Source organism: Trichoderma evansii, assembly GCF_050947405.1.
Source record: "Trichoderma evansii strain SZMC 28006 chromosome Unknown GGI43scaffold_31, whole genome shotgun sequence".
Classification (NCBI taxonomy): Eukaryota; Fungi; Ascomycota; class Sordariomycetes; order Hypocreales; family Hypocreaceae; genus Trichoderma; species Trichoderma evansii.
In genome coordinates, this window is record NW_028145175.1 from 174,328 (window position 1) to 193,257 (window position 18,930).

Consider the following 18,930-nt stretch of genomic DNA (forward strand, 5'->3'; position numbering starts at 1 on the left):
AACAGTAGTGCTATGCTATCTTGCTCCATAGATAGCATGCAGGAGATGATACCAGCTCGTTGCGTATCAATGGAGTTTTTCCAAGGGAGAACGAGTGAGCGAGTGGATGGTGCGCAGCCGATTGGCAAATATTGGATGGACAAGAGCGCGGGTCTTATGCACGAACACATGGACGCCTCAGATTGGACGCTCGCGGGAGACGCTAGCCGGAGAACATCTGCCAGCTCTCTGAAGGATGCGATGAAACGACATCCATCGTGATGGTGGTGGGAATATTTTTGGGAACCATGTGCAATACAGGCTATTCACCCACCTGAAGCAGTTCGGAAAACGCGGAGCGATAGGGCATGGTGGTCTGCGGCTCCATCGTAGCGTCGATTACGGTTCATTTCCTTTTCTTCACGTCATTGCGCAAGTCGGCGCCGATTCCATCGAGCTACTCGTACTGAGCTGACCAAACACCCCTGGCTCCTATAAACGTTGATTGATATGGAGTACTGTATTACGGAGAACCCGAACCCGCCTAGTGCCCACATTGCAGCACTGACTAATGGGCTGAGGGCCAGGACCAGGGCAGAAGGCTGGGAAAAACTCTCTCTCAGCCTGGTACAAATAAAAAACGAAACAATTGGCGAATCGCAGCACAGGTCGATTAGAGTTTGACTGCCAAAAAAAAGAAGCCAGCATAACAGACGCCAGCCGTAGTAACGAGACGGGCGTTTAGGATCAAATAGCCCTAGAGCTTAGCACATGGCACTCGCATTGAGTTCGATTAGAGCCGCAGTAGGGGCATTAAGCACTGGCTTGAGGGTGCATGGAGATAGTTGTATAGAGTACATGTACCTTTCTAACCTGGACTAACACATGCTCGATCGTGTTGCTAGTGCCATCTCACTCCGATTCAATGCTTCCATTGTCTTTTAGCTCAAGACTCCAAAATCGCATTATCTCATAACTGAATGCCTTTTTTTTACTTGTTTTTTTTTTATCGCCGCATCCAACAGACTTTTGCGCGTAATTACCTCGTAATTCTCACCGTAAATAAATAGCTAATGCTGCTGTAGTAGTTCTCCTCCCGCTTATTCAGGGTAGCTGGATTTTCATTCCCCTCTTTTTTTTGCATGCAGCTTCATTCGCTCTTAAGCTCTCTCCTTGGCGACTGGCGCGCGGCTGTTTGGGTTAAACGCTCCTCCTGCTCTGCCCTGGATATCGCCTCACACGCTCGTTGATACTGGGATATACGTTTCACCTTGTAAGAAGCCGCAGTTGTGGCTGTCTGCGACTTTGTGCTGCATATTGCATTGCATAGTACATACCACCTTTGCGGTGAAACTCTCCACCACCACCACCATCACCATCAAAGCCTCGTAAGATGGCTCCTCCACCGTCTGGCTCGCTCACCGAGGCCCAGGCCTTTGGCCTCCTGGTAAGCCAATAGTCCAAAACTCTGTTTCGAGATGATACATCGGTAAACAACAACCGCTGATCACTTTATTATGCTTTTTTTCTCCAAAATAACAGACGGCGTACACCTTTGTCTACGTTCTCCCGTTATACGCCTCCTCCAAGACGAGAGCCTCTCCAAACCGTTCAAGAGACGCCCCCGAGGCCATCCGCGCCAGGATCTTGACCGTCTCACTCTCCACTACTGCATGCTCTCTCGCCACTTTTTTCATCCTGCCCTATGTCTGCACCACCACCACCTCTGGTAGTGGCAGTACCTGCAGCCCGCTGCGTCTGATGGGCTATTGGCCGCCTGGCCTGATTGAGACGCTCAAAACATGCTTTCTGACGGGGGTGCTGTTTATCGGTCCGCTATACGAGTGCCTGTTTATCGACGGCGTCTGGAGAGAGTGGGTGTATGGCCTTGAGCCTCTCCGGCACGTCTGGGCTGAATGGCCTGCATGGCGAAACTACGTTGCTGTGAGTGTCTCTTCATCTCATCTCATCTCATCTCATGCCATGCCGTGCCCCCCTGGCAACCAACGAGATGAGCTACCCCAGTTCTCAGACGATAACCCTGGTTCTACCCATCCTGGTTGTTTTTGATACTTATACGTTTTTTTTCTTGTTTAGGGCCCCGTCACTGAAGAATGTCTGTTCCGTGCTGCCGCCGTCCCGCTGCTGCTGATGGCAGGTTCTAGCATCAATAGAGTCATCTTCTTGTCCCCCGTCGTCTTCGGCCTCGCTCACGTCCATCACTTTTACGAGTTCCGCGTCACGCACCCGGAAACGCCCTTGGTGGCCGCCATTGCCCGCTCCGTCATCCAGTTCACGTATACATCCCTCTTCGGCGCTCTGGTAAGCTTCCTCTTCCTGCGGACGGGGTCTCTGCTGGCCGTCATTCTCGTCCACGCATTTTGCAACTCCATGGGCCTGCCTCGCGTCTGGGGCGTAGTTGAGCCGTACTGGTTGCCGCAGGCGGATGCTTCAAAGCCGAGACATGCGATTTTGTGGTCTGGGATTTACTACGTGCTGCTGTTTGGTGGTGCGTTTGCTTGGTGGAAGAATCTTTATACTCTAACTGAGTCGCCGCTTGCTCTGGCAGTATTCTAGCGTAAACTTCTTTTTATTACTGCCTTGTCCAACCTAACTTATGCATGATGAGCTGGTAAACCCCAGCTTTGAAAACAAAATATCAACATGACTCCTATGGGCATGCCCGCTGTAACCATCTGATAACTCCCAATCGAGGCCTCATATTAGCATTATCCTGAGATTTTGATGTTGCTCTTCCATGTCTTGCGCAAATCTTGCTTATTCAGCTCGCATAACTATACATTTTCTACATTGTCCGTCTCAAAGGCGAGGCTCTAGATCCTCGTATCCCTGCTAAGACTGCGTAATGAGCCTTCTATAGAATAATCATCGTCCCCAAGTGGTCGGCGGTATCGTAGAGTAGACTGGTCCCGGGCTTCGCTTCCGACTGAAGGTTCTCTCTCTTTTCCCTTGGAACCCGTGCTTCCTTCTGCCATGGCATCGTCTGGGCCTCTAGTGTTCTTTTTCCTAGGCCATAGACTGGGCAGGGCAATCTGCTGGAATCGTGGCTCTACGGCCCGTTCGTCAAACCACCTGTGCAGCCGTGACTCAATAAGTTGTGCGATTTTGGGCACGTCTTGTAATCGTGAGCGGCTTCCAAGCAGACTCCTGATGGAAAAGTCTAGCCTGTAGTCATCCAAAAAGTTGAAAGCCATCATAGTCGGCGTCGACTGAGAAGGGTTGCTCGGCAGGAATGATATGGATAATGTTCCGCTGAATCGCACAACAGAGACGGACAAGGCCACTGGAAGAACTGCAGATAGCTTTTTCGGGTAGTTGAGGAGAAGCTTCGTCTCGACAGCCATGGTGAGCATGTCGCTTAGATCCACGTCCATGCGAGCCTGGAGGCGTGTGCCATCCCGAGCTGCCGTTGCGGGATCGAACTTCACGTGGCTACCCAGGCTGATGCCGTCTTCGTCGACAGGGATGATGCGGCAGTTGCTTAGGATGGGAAACTCTTCGCCGAGGCTGAGCTCTGTGACTCGAATCTCATCCACAAAGTCGGGCCGGGAGGTCCCGTTGAGGGTCTTTGTGAGTGAGTTGAGGATGGCATCATCGTGCTGTGCGTCGCTGCGGAACTGGGCGATAGTCTGTGCTATCAGAACGTTGAACCAGTCCAGACTTTCTGGCTGATGACTGTCGACATTGTAGTACGTCTTGCTCAGGATGGATCCGATGGTCAGTGTTGGGGGGCTCCTCAGGACGGTTGACTTCTTCCGGTTCAACGACTGGCCATGGCGCTGACTTGGGGAACGCAGTCTTAGCAGAGATTGCTTGTGTGCCAATGTCCTGGACCTCCGCTCTGTGGCCCGTAGTGATGCGGCTACGTCAGGTGATGGGGCATCGCCGAAGATGAAAAATTTGATAAAGACGGCCAAGATGAGAACCACAGAGAGCTGGCCTACGATGAGTCCATGTGTGAAAGAGAACCTATTTTCCCGATGAGTATATATGGGTGAACCCAGCTGGTCATCAAGATGAAGTTCTCATAAGATGGACCTGATGAGAGGGGACAGCTTACGTTGGTTCATGCCGCGCAGGGCACGACTCTGTCGACATTATCGGGATAGTGGGAGCTCATTCGCCAGAGTAAAGATGACAATCAATTAGGCGCTACGGTAGCTACCCATTGGTCAGGATATCAGATAGATTGCACCGTCAAGAGGTGAGTTTGATGCTGATTTGTGGTATAAATCGATACCTTAGGTTGGATTTGGAGAGCTTTGGAGAGCCGATGAGCCAATCAGAAGCGGCGATCTACCCACTCTTTTTGGGGATTTTTAGCGGCTAGCTGCGCATACTACCTATGTAGATGAGATGGATGCCGGTTATGGCCCGAGATCCGGCTCTCTTTTGAAGGAAATGTGTAAAGAATGGAAATAGAAACAAAATGTCTTGATTGTAATAAAGACTTATTTTTTGTTATACATTTCTCTACGTGTATCAATTTTTGGCTCATAAATGGATACATAATAAGAATGATGGTAAACCTACTACTGCTACGAGTCTCAAGCATGACTGATATGGTTCAAGAGCACTAGAAAGCTTGTATAAAATGGCTTCTCCATCCCGCTCAACTTTTATTTCATGTTAGTCTTCTTCCTATCCAACTACCTTTTCTATATAAATAGTTCTAGTTCCTCTCGATATAAACTGGCTGATATCAAGTCACAGCTGCGTGCGGAATAGGCACCAGCTACACGATCCAAATAGCACTAGTCTTGATTGGGCACTAGTTTGCACAGCTCCCTCATACCTGTTCTTCCGAGTGAGGTCACTCCCTCCATATCCCGTAACCCGTAACCCGTAACACGTCTCCAGCCGGCTCCAGCTTGTCGATAGGAGCATATCTTAGCTAAACGCTCGCAGATCGCACATCCTCAGCACAGCTTCTGGACCACAACCAGCCTCTTGGTCGCAGCGAGCGAGCCCCAGACTGTGCCCGGAATGATATGATGTAGCCGGCGACCCAGCGATATTTTCGTCATCATGGATGTCTCTCAGGCCGTCTCGGGCTACATCTCCAAGATGATGCTGGCCTCGGGCGATTCTTCATCCTCAAAAATGAAGGTCCTATTGCTAGATAAAGAGACCATTTCCATCGTCTCAACGTCCATCACCCAGTCCGCATTGCTGGACTATGAGATCTATCTCATCGACCGCCTGGACAATGCCGCCCGTGAGAAGATGCGCCACCTTCGGTGTATTTGCCTGGTGCGACCTTCATCAGAAACTATTCAGCTGCTCATAGATGAGCTTCGGGATCCAAAGTATGGAGAATATTACCTATTCTTTACCAACGTAGCGAAGAAGTCTGCTCTTGAGCGCCTTGCCGAGGCAGATGATCATGAAGTCGTCAAGGTCGTGCAGGAGCATTTCGCCGACTACATTGTCATCAACCCGGATCTCTTCAGCTTCAATATGGCTCTCCCGCAACAAAGAATATGGGCTGGTAGCCCAGATAAATGGAATCCTGATTCGCTTCAGCGCTGCTCCGAGGGTCTCATGGCTGTTCTTCTCTCCCTAAAAAAGAAGCCGTTGATCCGCTACGAAAAGAGCAGCTCTCTTGCTACAAAATTGGCTTCTGAAGTGCGCTACCTAATGACAAAAGAAGACCAGCTATTTGATTTCCGCAAAGTTGATACACCTCCGCTGCTGCTCATTCTGGATCGCAGAGAGGACCCGATTACGCCCCTTCTTACACAGTGGACCTATCAAGCCATGGTTCATGGTCTACTTGGCATTAAAAATGGCCGAGTTGACCTAAGCGATGTTCCAGACATTCGGCCAGAGTTGAAAGAAATTGTTCTCTCTCAAGATCAAGATCCCTTTTTCAAGAAGAACATGTTTTTGAACTTTGGTGATTTGGGTGGAACTATTAAAGAATACGTTGAGCAGTACCAGTCCAAGACAAAGAATAATGCCAATATCGAATCGATATCCGACATGAAGCGATTTATCGAAGAGTACCCAGAGTTTCGGAAGCTCTCAGGAAACGTGAGCAAGCACGTTACCCTCGTTTCTGAGCTCAGTCGCAGAGTTGCTGCCGAGAGCCTACTGGAAGTTAGTGAACTCGAGCAGAGCTTGGCTTGTAACGACAACCACGCTTCCGACCTAAAGGTAATTAAAACTCCATCTAATGACTACTTATGATGAAATATTGCATTTACTAATCATTCACGCAGGCCATACAAAAAGTTATTCAAAACCCCAATGTACCGGCAGGAAGCAAAGTTGGGGTAGTAGCTCTATATGCCTTGCGCTACCAGAAGCACCCCTCAAGCGCACTCCCGATGCTCATGGATCTTCTTGTTGCGGCTGGCAATGTATCTCCAAGACAATCGGATCTAATCAAGAAGGTCTTGGCCTATCACTCTTCATTGCATACTTCAGAGGCCCGAGGTGGCATCTCAGACATATTTGACTCAGCCGGCATATTTGCTGGCACAGCAAACCGCTTCAAAGGCCTCAAGGGCGTGGAAAACGTTTATACACAACACAGCTCGCTGTTAGAAGGCACTCTACAGAATCTCATCAAGGGTCGATTAAAAGACCAGCAGTATCCATTCGTCGAAGACAATATCCCTACTAGAGATAAGCCGCAAGACATTATTGTTTTTATGATAGGAGGCGTTACGTATGAAGAGGCAAAAATGATTGCTGGAGTAAACGCTACTATGCCTGGCGTGCGTGTGGTTCTTGGCGGCACAACAGTCCATAACACGACTACGTTTTTGGAAGAGGTTGAGGATGCGGTTTCATCTTGGTCTTGAGAGATTTATAGAATGGATAACAAGATATGAGACGCCATACGGCTATGAACAATTTAATACTTGACAATAATTTAGATCTTATCTTTGGATGTGAGACACGGCTATGTTTAGCAACTTTTGAATCAAGGAGTGCTCAAGCAGAGAAATACGTCATATGCAACTATCGTGCATATGCATGTATAGGGAGCTATCGATAAAAATTATTGCGACACTGCCTCTAGTAATTACCAAGATAGACTGTCAACGCATAATGACTTTTACTGGGGAGTGTACGATATAGGTGATTGACGATATCGATGTGAAATGAGTGCTTTATTGCGTCCACGATCATTTCACTGGCGACCAATCCTTAGGCACCGTCGGTTTGCTACAGTCACAGATAACCATAGGTGCGAAATCATCTTTTTTGAAACACCACAGAGTGCTGCATTGCTAAACTAGATTTTTGCAGAGCCTTCGATGTTGTCGTTATAGGCGGTGGCCATGCCGGCGCCGAGGCATGCGCTGCTGCTGCGAGAGCCGGTGCGCGGACGGCTCTGGTTACGCCCAAGCTCGATAATCTAGGAACATGCTCCTGCAATCCCAGCTTCGGAGGAATCGGCAAGGGAACAATCATTCGGGAGATTGATGCTCTAGATGGTTTGGCTGGGAGGATTATCGACAAGGCTGGTGTCCAATTCCATCTGCTGAACCGTAGAAAGGGACCGGCTGTGTGGGTATGTGATCTTGATTTTTGCCACAAGAGAAGTGCGCTTTGTTGGAGTCTAATGCTAACGTATCGTATTTTGCTGCCATCAGGGTCCACGAGCGCAAATTGATCGGGATTTATACAAAAAGTACATGAGAAGCGAGCTCGAATCATATCCGAACCTATCAATTGTCCTCGAAAGCGTCTCGGATATCGTCTTGTCGGAGAATGAAGGCTCTACGGAGGGATCAAAAGGCGCCATTGCTGGTGTCCGATTAGAAAACGGCGAAATCCTACAAACCGGAAGAGTAGTCATAACTACGGGAACATTTCTGGGAGGTGAAATCCATATTGGGCTGGAGGCATACCCAGCTGGCCGCATCGGAGAGGCGGCTACAACGGGCTTGAGCAAGTCACTGCGGGACGCTGGCTTTCAGTTGGGACGACTGAAGACGGGAACTCCACCGCGACTTGACAAGTCATCTATCAACTTCGATATACTCCAACGACAGTTTGGTGACGACCCTCCGGCTCCATTCAGCTATCTGAACACAGAGGTGGCCGTTCGAGACCAACTTACCTGCAGCATCACATTTACAAACGACGCTTCGCACAAGATCGTTCAAGACAATCTCGATAAATCCATTCACATTCGCGAAACCGTCAAGGGCCCAAGATACTGCCCTTCATTAGAGTCAAAAGTCATTCGATTTGCAGACAAGGAACGCCACATCGTATGGCTTGAGCCAGAAGGCTTCGACAACCCAATTATATATCCTAATGGACTATCCATGACAATACCCGCTGAAGCGCAAGAGCAAGTACTGCGCTCAATACGAGGCTTGGAGGAAGTCAAGATGCTGCAGCCTGGCTACGGAGTTGAATACGACTATGTTGATCCTCGAGGCTTAAAGTCTACTCTTGAAACAAAGGCGATTGATGGACTTTATCTAGCAGGACAGATAAACGGCACTACAGGCTACGAAGAGGCTGCCGGACAAGGAATTATTGCCGGCATGAATGCCGGTCGATCTGCTCTGGGATTACCTGGCGCCTCACTATCTAGATCTGATGGCTACATCGGTATCATGATTGATGATTTAATCACCAAAGGCGTTACAGAGCCCTACCGCATGTTTACATCTAGGAGCGAATTCCGGATGGCGGCCAGAGCGGATAATGCCGATCTTCGACTGACAGAAAAGGGACGAGAGTGGGGCGTTGTCTCTGATCACAGATGGACTGTCTTCTCAGATGAGAAGCAGCAGATTCTAGATCTCACCAAATCATTAGGTGGCGTATCTCTGTCACCAGATGAGTGGATGCAAGCAGGATTCCAAGTGAAGAGAAGCTCTCAGCGCCGCACTGGTATCGACATGCTGAGGCTCTCCAACACTGGGGAGCGGATCCAGCTGGACCAACTCAGCTCAGTTGTGCCCGAGATCCTCAACTACTCGCCGCGCATTCGAGAGAGAGTTGTCATTGAAGCGGCTTATGCTCCTTATATCAAGATGCAGGCAGCCGAGCGCGGGCAATTTGTGAATGATGAAAACATCCGCCTCCCGCTGGACCTGGACTACGATGGCATCCCAGGACTAGCTTTGTCAGAAAAGGAAGTTCTTAGGAGGACACGGCCCGAGACCCTCGCGCAAGCTCGCCGTGCAGAAGGTGTAACCCCTTCTGGATGTATTCGATTGCTTGCTTACATTCGACGCCAAGGCTCATCATCTACAGGGGCCGCGGCGCTTCTTGGGTCGGAACGAAGCCCATTGGAAGCTCACTTGCCATGATTAAAGCAAGGCTTTTTTTTTACTGGGAGCTGAATTATGCGGTGCCTTTTTCTCCCTTATTCTTAGGGGCATGCTTATTATGAAGAAGAGATTGATACGGAATGGCTGTAAATATTGAGGCATATAAAAGTCTTGTTCATACCGCAACTCAAGGGCTAGAGATAGACTCATCATGTAGCATAACATACCCTCTGTACACTAAAGTATGATATCGAAACACTGCACCAATCGGCGTTTTATTCTTGCTTAACCTTTATACCAATCCTACACCGGCTTTTACACACATGCATCATGTAATCCACTCTGCTGTCAGACGGTATGTTGCATTGCATCCGGCCGTCAGCCTTGAAGGTAAAAAAGTCGTTCCTCTCACTCTGAGTTTTGAATCCTACGTAAGCAAACGGGTTCGGACAGGCTCGGGATTCTCAGCAGCGGTCTTTGTGTAGATTCAATCCTTGCTAGGCATCGATGACGAATTATCCGTCAAGTTGTATGCATTTAAGACGGGTTTCCAGGCTCTTATATACGTATTAGCAGGCAGTAACATCGTAATCAAGCAGCGACAATAAGGTAGTTGACGGACGCTTATTGCTAGCCTGCCAGTTAGAGGATTTGCAGAATCTACTACCTAAATTTAGCATATTTGCCGATATCGGGTGTGACTCGATGAGCTGCATAACAGGCCGGCACTAACAAGCTCACCCCACCAAGATTTTCGAGGCTTGGGCCTGGATTGACGAGAAAATTCCAGCAACGCCATTGCTTTTCCCTCATCACCGTGGCGGTTTTGGAAATCCAGAAACCGACCTCGTACAACTTCGACACAGGTTCTAGAGGCGGAAGCGCCCTCGAGCGAACCTCACAATGGCGGACGCAGCAAAAGCCCCGCACACGATTTCCATCCTGGGCGAGCCCAACATCGTCGTCGACCATGCGCTGTGGCCCAACTACATTGTCCAGGATCTGACGGAGAACCTGACCTCGTCGACCTATGTGCTCATCACCGACACGAACCTCTTCGACACCTACGTCCCGGCGTTCCAGCAGCGATTCGAGACCGCCAAGGCGAACAGGAATGCGCGACTGCTCACCTACAAGATCCCGCCTGGCGAGGCGTCCAAGAGCCGGGAGACCAAGGCCGAGATTGAGGACTGGCTGCTGTCGCAACAATGCACCCGAGACACCGTCATTATTGCCGTTGGCGGCGGCGTCATTGGCGACATGATTGGCTATGTTGCGGCCACTTTCATGCGCGGTGTTCGCTTCGTCCAGGTGCCGACTACTCTGCTGGCCATGGTTGACTCATCCATTGGAGGAAAGACTGCGATTGATACACCCATGGGGAAGAACCTCGTTGGCGCTTTCTGGCAGCCGCGGAGAATTTTCATTGACCTCGCTTTCCTGGAGACGCTTCCCGTGCGAGAATTCATCAATGGCATGGCCGAGGTTGTCAAGACTGCGGCTATTTGGAACGAGAAGGAATTTACTGTCCTGGAAGAGTCGGCAGCGACCATTTTGTCTAGCGTTCGCTCCAAGGGCCAGGGCCGCCTGCAGCCCATTAAGGATATCCTGAGACGCATTGTTATTGGCTCTGCTGGAGTCAAGGCCGAAGTTGTTTCTTCAGATGAACGAGAGGGTGGTCTTCGAAACCTGCTTAACTTTGGCCACTCTATCGGCCACGCTATCGAGGCGCTGCTCACTCCCCAGCTCCTCCATGGAGAAGCTGTGGCCATTGGTATGGTCTTGGAGGCAGAGCTGGCTCGATTCCTGGGCGTCCTGCGACCTGAGGCGGTTGCCAGACTCGAGAAGTGCATTGCCTCTTATGGACTGCCTACATCTCTCAAGGACAAGAGAGTCATCAACCTGACTGCCGGCAAGAAGTGCCCTGTGGATGTGCTGCTCAAGAAGATGGGCGTGGATAAGAAGAACGACGGCGCTCAGAAGAAGATTGTACTGCTGTCGGCAATTGGCAAGACCCACGAGGCAAAGGCCAGCTCTGTGGAGGACCGTGATATCAGAATCGTCCTCTCTGACTCTGTCGAGGTGACACCCGGCATCCCCGGCGATCTCAAACTCACCATCACACCCCCCGGATCCAAGAGTATTTCCAACCGAGCTCTGATTCTCGCAGCTCTCGGTACTGGTTCTTGCCGAGTCAGGAACCTGCTTCACTCAGACGACACCGAGTTTATGCTTTCTGCAATTTCCACCCTTGGAGGCACTTCTTACTCATGGGAAGAGGGCGGCCAGCTCTTGGTTGTTGAAGGCAACGGCGGCAAGCTGAAGGCTTCTGATGAGCCTCTCTACATTGGCAACGCGGGAACCGCATCGCGTTTCTTGACCACTGTCGCGGCTCTGTGTGCTCCTACTAGCACTGCCACTACCACTGTTCTGACCGGCAATGCGCGAATGAAGACACGGCCAATTGGGCCCCTTGTCGATGCCCTACGCAGCAACGGCGTTGCCATCGATTACCTTGAGCGGGAGAAGAGTCTTCCCCTGCGAATCAATGCCTCAGCTGGCCTTGAGGGAGGAGAGATTGAGCTTGCAGCCACTGTTTCCTCTCAATATGTGTCTTCTATTCTTATGGCCGCTCCTTATGCCAAGAAGGCCGTTACTCTGCGACTGGTTGGAGGCAAGCCCATTTCCCAGCCTTACATTGACATGACCATCTCCATGATGAAGTCTTTTGGCATTGAAGTTACTCCTTCTGCGACTGAGCCGGACACCTACCACATTCCTCAGGGCGTCTACAAGAACCCCGCCGAGTATATTGTTGAGAGCGACGCCAGCTCTGCTACCTACCCGCTCGCAGTGGCCGCCATTACCGGAACTACCTGCACCATTCCCAACATTGGATCCAAGTCTCTGCAGGGTGATGCTCAGTTCGCTGTCCAGATCCTCAAGCCGATGGGATGTGAAGTTCACCAAGACGACTACTCCACCACCGTCACGGGTCCCAAGGGTGGAGCCCTCAAGGCTATTCCAAGTGTCGACATGACGACTATGACAGACGCTTTCCTTACGGCTACTGTTTTGGCTGCGGTGGCGACCGGAACCACCGAGATTATTGGAATTGCCAACCAGCGAGTCAAGGAGTGCAACCGTATTCTGGCCATGAAGGACCAGCTGGCTAAATTTGGCGTGCTCTGCAATGAGCTTGAGGACGGTATTCAGATTATCGGCAAATCTAGAGATAGCCTGGTTACACCCACCGAGAGCATTCACTGCTACGACGACCACCGTGTTGCCATGAGCTTCAGTGTCCTGTCACTTGCGGCTCCTGGCCCTGTCTTGGTCACTGAGCGAGTGTGTGTTGGCAAGACCTGGCCTGGTTGGTGGGATGTCTTGGCTCAGTCATTCAAGGCGACGCTGGCTGGTGTTGATACCGAGAGCAGCCGCGAGACTAAGCCCAAGACTTCTGCTAATGTTCAGCGCTCCATCTTCGTTGTTGGCATGAGGGGAGCTGGAAAGACAACTGCTGGCAAGTGGGTTGCAAAGACTCTTGGCTGGAAGTTTATCGATCTGGACCACGAGCTGGAACGACGAAGTGGCACGACCATTCCGGAGATTATTCAGGGCCCCCGAGGCTGGGAGGGATTCCGTGAGGATGAGCTGGCGCTTTTACGTAACGTTATTGAGGCCCATCCCAATGGATATGTCTTCTCTTGCGGAGGTGGCATTGTCGAGACCCCGGCTGCCCGCGACGTCCTGAAGTCGTACGGCGCCAATGGTGGCCTTGTGCTGCTGGTTCACCGAGATACTGATCAGGTTGTCAACTACCTGCTCCAGGATAAGACCAGACCAGCTTACACGGCCGAGATCCGGGAGGTTTACGAGCGCAGAAAACCCTGGTACAGGGAATGCAGCAACATGCTCTACTACAGCCCGCACTCACAAGATGCTGCTACATCTGAAATCCCTGACGACTTTTCACAGTTTATTTCAGTGGTCTCAGGAAAGTCCAAGACTCTTCAAACCGTCTCCAAGAAGAAACATAGCTTCTTTGTGTCTTTGACATTGCCTGATCTCACTGCTGCGGTAGACATCTTACCTCGTGTCACTGCTGATAGTGACGCTGTAGAGCTCCGTGTGGATCTCCTGCAAGATCAACAGCCCGAGGCCGTCATGAAGCAAGTGTCATTACTCCGACATGTGACTGGAAAGCCCATCATTTTCACAGTCCGAAGCGAGTCTCAGGGAGGAAAATTCCCTGATAACGACAACGAGCTGCGTCTGGAGCTCTACCGCCTGGCTCTTCGCATGGGCGTGGAGTACATTGATCTTGAGGTGACGTCGACTGATGAGATTATGCAAGAGGTTAGAGATAACCGAGGCAACTCTGTCATCATCACATCTCACCACGACCCTGCTGGTGATCTGTCATGGAAGAACGCATCTTGGATTGCGGCTTACAACAGGGCACTACAGTATGGTGATGTGATTAAGCTGGTTGGCACTGCCCAAAGTGTCGACGACAACTTTGACTTGATCCGCTTCAAGTCTAGGATGCTGGCTGCTCAGGCAACTCCCATCATTGCCCTCAACATGGGCTCTGCTGGAAAGCTCAGCCGTGTCCTGAACGGATTCCTCACTCCCGTCTCGCACCCTGCTCTTCCCTTCAAGGCTGCTCCTGGACAGCTGTCCGCAGCTGAGATCAGACAGGGTCTGTCCTTGTTGGGGGAGATTGAGCCGAAGAACTTTTACTTGTTCGGCAAGCCGATTTCCAAGTCGCGATCGCCGGCTCTGCACAACACCCTCTTTGGTCAGACTGGCCTGCCGCATCATTACCAGCGTCTGGAGACGGACAAGGTTGAAGATGTTGTGGATGTGCTCCGCGCTGCGGACTTTGGCGGTGCTTCGGTTACGATTCCGCTGAAGCAGGATATCATGGCTCACCTGGATGAGTTGACGGATGCTGCCAAGATCATTGGCGCTGTCAACACTGTTGTTCCTGTGGCTGATGAGTCTTTGGGTCGCCAGCGACTGATTGGAGACAACACTGACTGGAAGGGCATGGTTCACGTCCTCCATAAGGCTGGTGTTCAAACTCAGGCTGGTGATGCCAGTGCTGCTATCGTTGGCACCGGAGGAACCAGCCGAGCTGCCATCTTTGCCTTGAACTCTTTGGGTTTCAAGCCCATCTACGTTGTTGGCCGAGATGCCCAGAAGGTTCAGGCTCTTGCGTCGAGCTTCCCGTCCGAGTACGACATCCAGCCTGTTGCTAGCGCTGCTGATGCCGAGAAGCTCGCGAGCAAGCCCGTTGTCAGCATTAGCACTGTTCCTGCCGACAGGCCTATTGATGCGGGCGTTGGGGAAATTCTCAGCGCTGTGTTCAATCCTACTGCTGGTCAGGATCAGAGCAGGGTTCTGTTGGAGATGGCCTACCACCCTCCTCAGACTCCGGTGATTCAGATTGCGGAGAAGGCTGGTAGCTGGACGACGATTCTTGGGCTGGAGGTTCTTGCCGCTCAGGGATGGTACCAGGTATGTTAATACACTTATGGTTTGACGTTTTTATATGATATTGAGACTAACCTGTTCTTTCTTCTGCAGTTTGAGACTTGGAATGGTATCAAGCCGCTCTTTAGCGATGCTTTGGATGCCGTTGTTGGAAAGGAGACGGCAGCTCAGTAGATTTTTGTTGTTGCTGCGATTGCTATGAAGTAGAAAAATAGTATAAACAAAAAGGTTATATATTCTTCGTTTCTTTTGGATGAAGATTGAGGGGACTCGGATCTTCTGTCTTTCCTTTTTCCTATTTAGGACATTTATCAACAAGAGAATGTTGTTGTGCTTGTGTGCTCTATCTATATTTGTGCCTGTGAATGTGTGTGTTGATGGCTTTGAATGACTGCCTTGAATCTGCTGCTACCTCTACTGCCTCTACTACCCCTGCTACCTTTACTAACTCTACTAACTCTACTACGTCTACTGTGCTGTACAAAGCATCAAGAAGCAATATTGCTTCCAGCTGGAACAAATTGCTACCAAAAGCTTCAATGTATATTAAAGAACTAAATCTCCATTGGCCGAAAGAAACAATAGTCAAAGACAAAATATAGTCTATTAATGCTATCTGGCTGCCAAAATTATGTTCTTTGTGCGTGTGTCCGCTAACTGTTGTTATACGCCAGACAATGGTAGTCTGTGCCCAATATGCATTGAGAGTGCGCGCTCTGCCCGAAGTCGCTGCTTGTGCAATGACTTTATTTGAAGCTCAATCAGCTCAAACTTGATTGGTGGGAGCTTTGGGTTGAGGCATCGATTGGCATATGCCATTAGAGTGTTCATCAGAGGTAGACTCAGTCTAGTCTATTGGAAAGTGCATACTGGCGTGGTGCTTTCTGAAGCGTGTGTGGTTGGTGATGGGTTCCAAGCATTAGGTCGGATGGGCCTCCTCAAAATGAATTGCAGACTGTAATGGCCATCATTGACAACGATGACTGTGCGAGCGACAGCGAAAGGTAGAGAGGAAGTAGTAAGAGCCATAGCTGTAATAGACGCAGTAAATGTAGTAGCTGTAGTGGATGTAATAGAAGTAGTAGATGTAGCAGATGCAGTGGAAGTCTTTTTTGGAGTGCTTTATGAAAGCGACCACGCAAACGGCATATTAAATCCGTATGCTGGTGCGCTGGTGGTTGACTCCCGGGTCCAACACCCTCGGACCCGCAGATTGCTCCATCCTCTCTGGCAGGAAGATATATGCTGGTAAGAAAGGCTTCATGTCGTTGTAATAGCTATAAGTTGAAGAAAACATGTAGTAATCGAATGTTTGTCGTATACCCTGCGCGGCGATACGGTGAAATCTTCGCGCCTCAGAACTCCAAGCTCTCCCAGCAGCCGTAAACCATTCGCGTTGCTCTTGTAATATGACTATTCCTTTCCAATTGTCTCCCTTCAAATACATATGCTCCGAAGTAGCCTCAAAAAACGTAGAAAAGCGCGTCGTATATGCCTTGAATCATTCATGACCGTGACGAAAGTGTAGCCCGCCACCATCAATTTCTTCTCGATCACAACAGGCGTTTCCAATCAGAAAATGCCACAAATGGTGTATTGAAGTGGCAAAAGTAATTGACACCTTGCTTGAGTATGGTATTGGCGTTGGGGTTCATCTTCAACTTCTGTCCGTATTCGCCCATATGCCTAATAAACTCAATTTCGTTGTTAATAATCCCACCTCGAGATTCCGCTTTGTCAATACAAGGAACTGTCTTGTAATCGAGGATAACAAAGTTCACCCTTGAACCGCTTTGACTTTTGATACTGTAGATTTTCTTGGCACGAGCTGTTTTGGATAGAGCTGTTGGCCTCGTTGAGTCAGAGCCAAGTCTTCCAGGCGACCCTGGAAAAGTATGTCGGAGGTGGAGTACTCTGTGATGGGTGTGCCAGGGATAATCTCTTGTTGGCCCAGCGGAACAGATTGGGCCGTTCTCTGAGAGGATCATCTTGAGTGCCGCAATATATATAGGCATCAAGGGTTGCATTATAGGAGGAAAATCGAGCTATTTGACATGGGCGGCAAATGAAATAGCCTGGGTCTTGGTCATTGTCTGAGTATTTCATGTAGAGGAGGCAGACCATGGCCACTCTTAAATAGTAGAGTGCAGGAGGCAAGTAACACAACACACAGGTGAATGTAAACAGCCAGCAGAGTTACTTGGCGCTGAACGCTATTGTGAACTGAGTTTGAAGCGAATTAACACAAACACTGCTATTGCCACCCCATAGAGCCGCGCGTTGCCATGCCTAAAGCTTGAGGCTGATGTGTAGTGAATTGAGCTGGCACAGACCGTCTTGTGTTACCGTGGATAGAAAGATTGTAGCCAAGATGTTGATGAAAGAGCTGAATCTGGATAGATTGGATGCAATAGAGGTAATAGTGATAGTAGAAGCAATAGCGATAGTAGAGGTAATACCGATAATAGGGGTAGTATCATAGATATCTACTATTTGCATACCTACCATTATCTTCTATTATGTTCAGGCTGTCCAAGATATTGACCCTATAAGTGTTCACATGTCTCTTGGTAACACAAGAACTACTGTACACGGGTGATGGCAATAATGTAAAATTTTCGAAGCTATATTTTATTTTCTCTATACATTTGTTTCGTGAGATATGTTAAGAGAAAAGCTCAATATTATCGTGACAGGCTGAGTAGTAGCCCGAGGGACATGCTAGGCAGTATATCTTGATGGATGAAATTATTCTTGCTTAAATTAAATGGCATATTTAACATAAAGGCCACCCGAAAGCTGTTTGCATCACAGTTGCTCATAGTTGATAGGAAATCCGGGGTATGGTACCGTTACGTTCTTTAAGGTACTCTGCGGGCGTCTGATGTGGAGCTTCTCTTTTAAATTAAGAGGCTCTCGAACCAGGCGCTAAATCCCTGAAAGTCTCTAAGTTTCTTGTCCCTTGCATGGGACTCTATGTGAAGCCGTGGGGTTTAGCATGCTAATATCCATACAGTCTAGCCTCACCTAGGCAACCATCGATCGAATAAGCCGCATAAGCCGAGGCGAACACGCCGCTGGCGTAGATTAGACAACATATACATAGTTATTTCAACGGCAGTTATTGTTGGATGAAGCTTGTCTCTTGCCATGGATGTCACAAGCGAACGGGCACACTTAAGCTTAGTTGTGATGTGTATTTTGAGGGCTGAATAATGACCTCGCCCAAGTTACATGTATATAATAGACTCACGAAAGGAAGAAGAATATTTACCAACATGACTGTAGGCCTTGTTTTATACTGCATTCACAGCTATTAAACTAGATAGTTATTCACAAATGGACGCAGCTTATGCCTGCCAAGAACAAGCATCTGAGTCGAGAGGCGGGGAATGAATGGGGTTCTTGCTCCATCGAAAGGATCACCCAGCATTCCCCTCTTACTAGGCGCCAGAAAGACATTGCGATGTGACGGGCGCTGCGACGTTGCAATGAACCAGGGCCGGCCGGCGCTGGACTGCCGCGATGCATGTACCCCAGCTTTGCCCTGCATCGATCTCAGTCATTGCTGCTCTTTATGCAGTGATCGCCGTGGTTCCTTGCGAGGCTGACTCCGTTCCCCGCGCATCGGCGCCCATCCCGAATATCGCCATCGCCGGTTGTATCATTTCGGCAGTTGGAGAAGCTGGAATCGGCCCAGCTGCCTTTATTAATCACCATCCTCGCTCTTTTCTCCATAAACGCCCTGTGTTGATTGGGCCGCTTGGAGAAGTGTCTAGCAAATCGCTCATCTTCGGACCTATTCACATCTACATCTTGGCGTTGGTGTTTAAATCCACGAGACCTTTAACTAATGTGCTAGTTCTGCTCATGCGACCACGAAATCAGCATGTAGTTCGGTTGTTCCCTCTGTGCCTCTTTCGCTGAACTTTTGGCCTAGCTGTCAGGTTTTTTTTCTGGTGTATTCTTTCTGTTCGGCAGATTATCGTAAAGTAGCGTAGACTCCCATTTATCGAGTGTCAAGATTCCAGTCTGCCAGATGTGATAGATGAAAACTGAATAGACTGGATAGTCGGCTGACTTTTAAAACCTACTATACTTTTCAGGCTATTTAGTTGATGAGCTATGAGGGCTCCAAGTGCTTTTTTGGGCTAGATTCATCTTATGCGTGATCTCC

At 49.5% G+C, this 18,930-nt stretch overlaps 5 protein-coding genes across 5 annotated transcripts; 4 read left to right on the forward strand and 1 right to left on the reverse strand.

Annotated features, from left to right (window-relative positions):
* Positions 1–853: 853 nt before the first annotated feature.
* Positions 854–2,685, forward strand: GGI43DRAFT_266920 (CAAX prenyl protease). The gene is made up of 3 exons (XM_083201033.1): positions 854–1,426; positions 1,522–1,923; positions 2,077–2,685. The coding sequence occupies exons 1-3, from the start codon at positions 1,373–1,375 to the stop codon at positions 2,554–2,556; spliced, it is 936 nt and encodes a 311-aa protein (XP_083055786.1). The 5' UTR covers positions 854–1,372; the 3' UTR covers positions 2,557–2,685.
* GGI43DRAFT_417617 (ERMES complex subunit MMM1) lies at positions 2,676–4,366 on the reverse strand. The gene is made up of 2 exons (XM_083207437.1): positions 4,061–4,366; positions 2,676–3,969 (listed from the first exon to the last, which is right to left on the reverse strand). Exons 1-2 carry the CDS (start codon positions 4,096–4,098, stop codon positions 2,814–2,816), a joined length of 1,194 nt encoding a protein of 397 aa, XP_083055787.1. The 5' UTR covers positions 4,099–4,366; the 3' UTR covers positions 2,676–2,813.
* Positions 4,367–5,028: 662 nt separating this feature from the next.
* GGI43DRAFT_426095 (glucose inhibited division protein A-domain-containing protein) lies at positions 5,029–9,290 on the forward strand (the record flags this gene model as incomplete). Its single annotated transcript, XM_083208593.1, has 5 exons — positions 5,029–6,159; positions 6,225–6,805; positions 7,121–7,201; positions 7,264–7,528; positions 7,611–9,290. 5 exons carry the CDS (start codon positions 5,029–5,031, stop codon positions 9,288–9,290), a joined length of 3,738 nt encoding a protein of 1,245 aa, XP_083055788.1.
* Positions 9,291–9,980: 690 nt separating this feature from the next.
* Positions 9,981–15,090, forward strand: GGI43DRAFT_417619 (pentafunctional protein ARO1p). Its single transcript, XM_083207438.1, has 2 exons — positions 9,981–14,777; positions 14,847–15,090. The coding sequence occupies exons 1-2, from the start codon at positions 10,155–10,157 to the stop codon at positions 14,925–14,927; spliced, it is 4,704 nt and encodes a 1,567-aa protein (XP_083055789.1). The 5' UTR covers positions 9,981–10,154; the 3' UTR covers positions 14,928–15,090.
* A 2,676-nt stretch (positions 15,091–17,766) lies between these two features.
* GGI43DRAFT_417620 (uncharacterized protein) lies at positions 17,767–18,828 on the forward strand. The gene has a single exon (XM_083207439.1). The coding sequence runs from the start codon at positions 18,279–18,281 to the stop codon at positions 18,678–18,680; it is 402 nt and encodes a 133-aa protein (XP_083055790.1). The 5' UTR covers positions 17,767–18,278; the 3' UTR covers positions 18,681–18,828.
* The last annotated feature ends 102 nt before the right edge of the window (positions 18,829–18,930 follow it).

What these genes read in the sequence shown, in the direction of transcription:
- GGI43DRAFT_417620 (XM_083207439.1), top strand. Translation starts at nt 18,279, where the DNA reads ATGCATGTACCCCAGCTTTGCCCTGCATCGATCTCAGTCATTGCTGCT.
- GGI43DRAFT_417617 (XM_083207437.1), bottom strand. Translation starts at nt 4,098, where the DNA reads ATGTCGACAGAGTCGTGCCCTGCGCGGCATGAACCAAC. An exon ending in CCTGCGCGGCATGAACCAAC is followed by an intron (nt 3,970 to 4,060) that starts GTAAGCTGTCCC and finishes TCGGGAAAATAG; the next exon opens with GTTCTCTTTCACACATGGAC.
- GGI43DRAFT_266920 (XM_083201033.1), top strand. Translation starts at nt 1,373, where the DNA reads ATGGCTCCTCCACCGTCTGGCTCGCTCACCGAGGCCCAGGCCTTTGGC. An exon ending in CCCAGGCCTTTGGCCTCCTG is followed by an intron (nt 1,427 to 1,521) that starts GTAAGCCAATAG and finishes CCAAAATAACAG; the next exon opens with ACGGCGTACACCTTTGTCTA. An exon ending in CATGGCGAAACTACGTTGCT is followed by an intron (nt 1,924 to 2,076) that starts GTGAGTGTCTCT and finishes TTTCTTGTTTAG; the next exon opens with GGCCCCGTCACTGAAGAATG.
- GGI43DRAFT_417619 (XM_083207438.1), top strand. Translation starts at nt 10,155, where the DNA reads ATGGCGGACGCAGCAAAAGCCCCGCACACGATTTCCATCCTGGGCGAG. An exon ending in CCGCTCAGGGATGGTACCAG is followed by an intron (nt 14,778 to 14,846) that starts GTATGTTAATAC and finishes TTTCTTCTGCAG; the next exon opens with TTTGAGACTTGGAATGGTAT.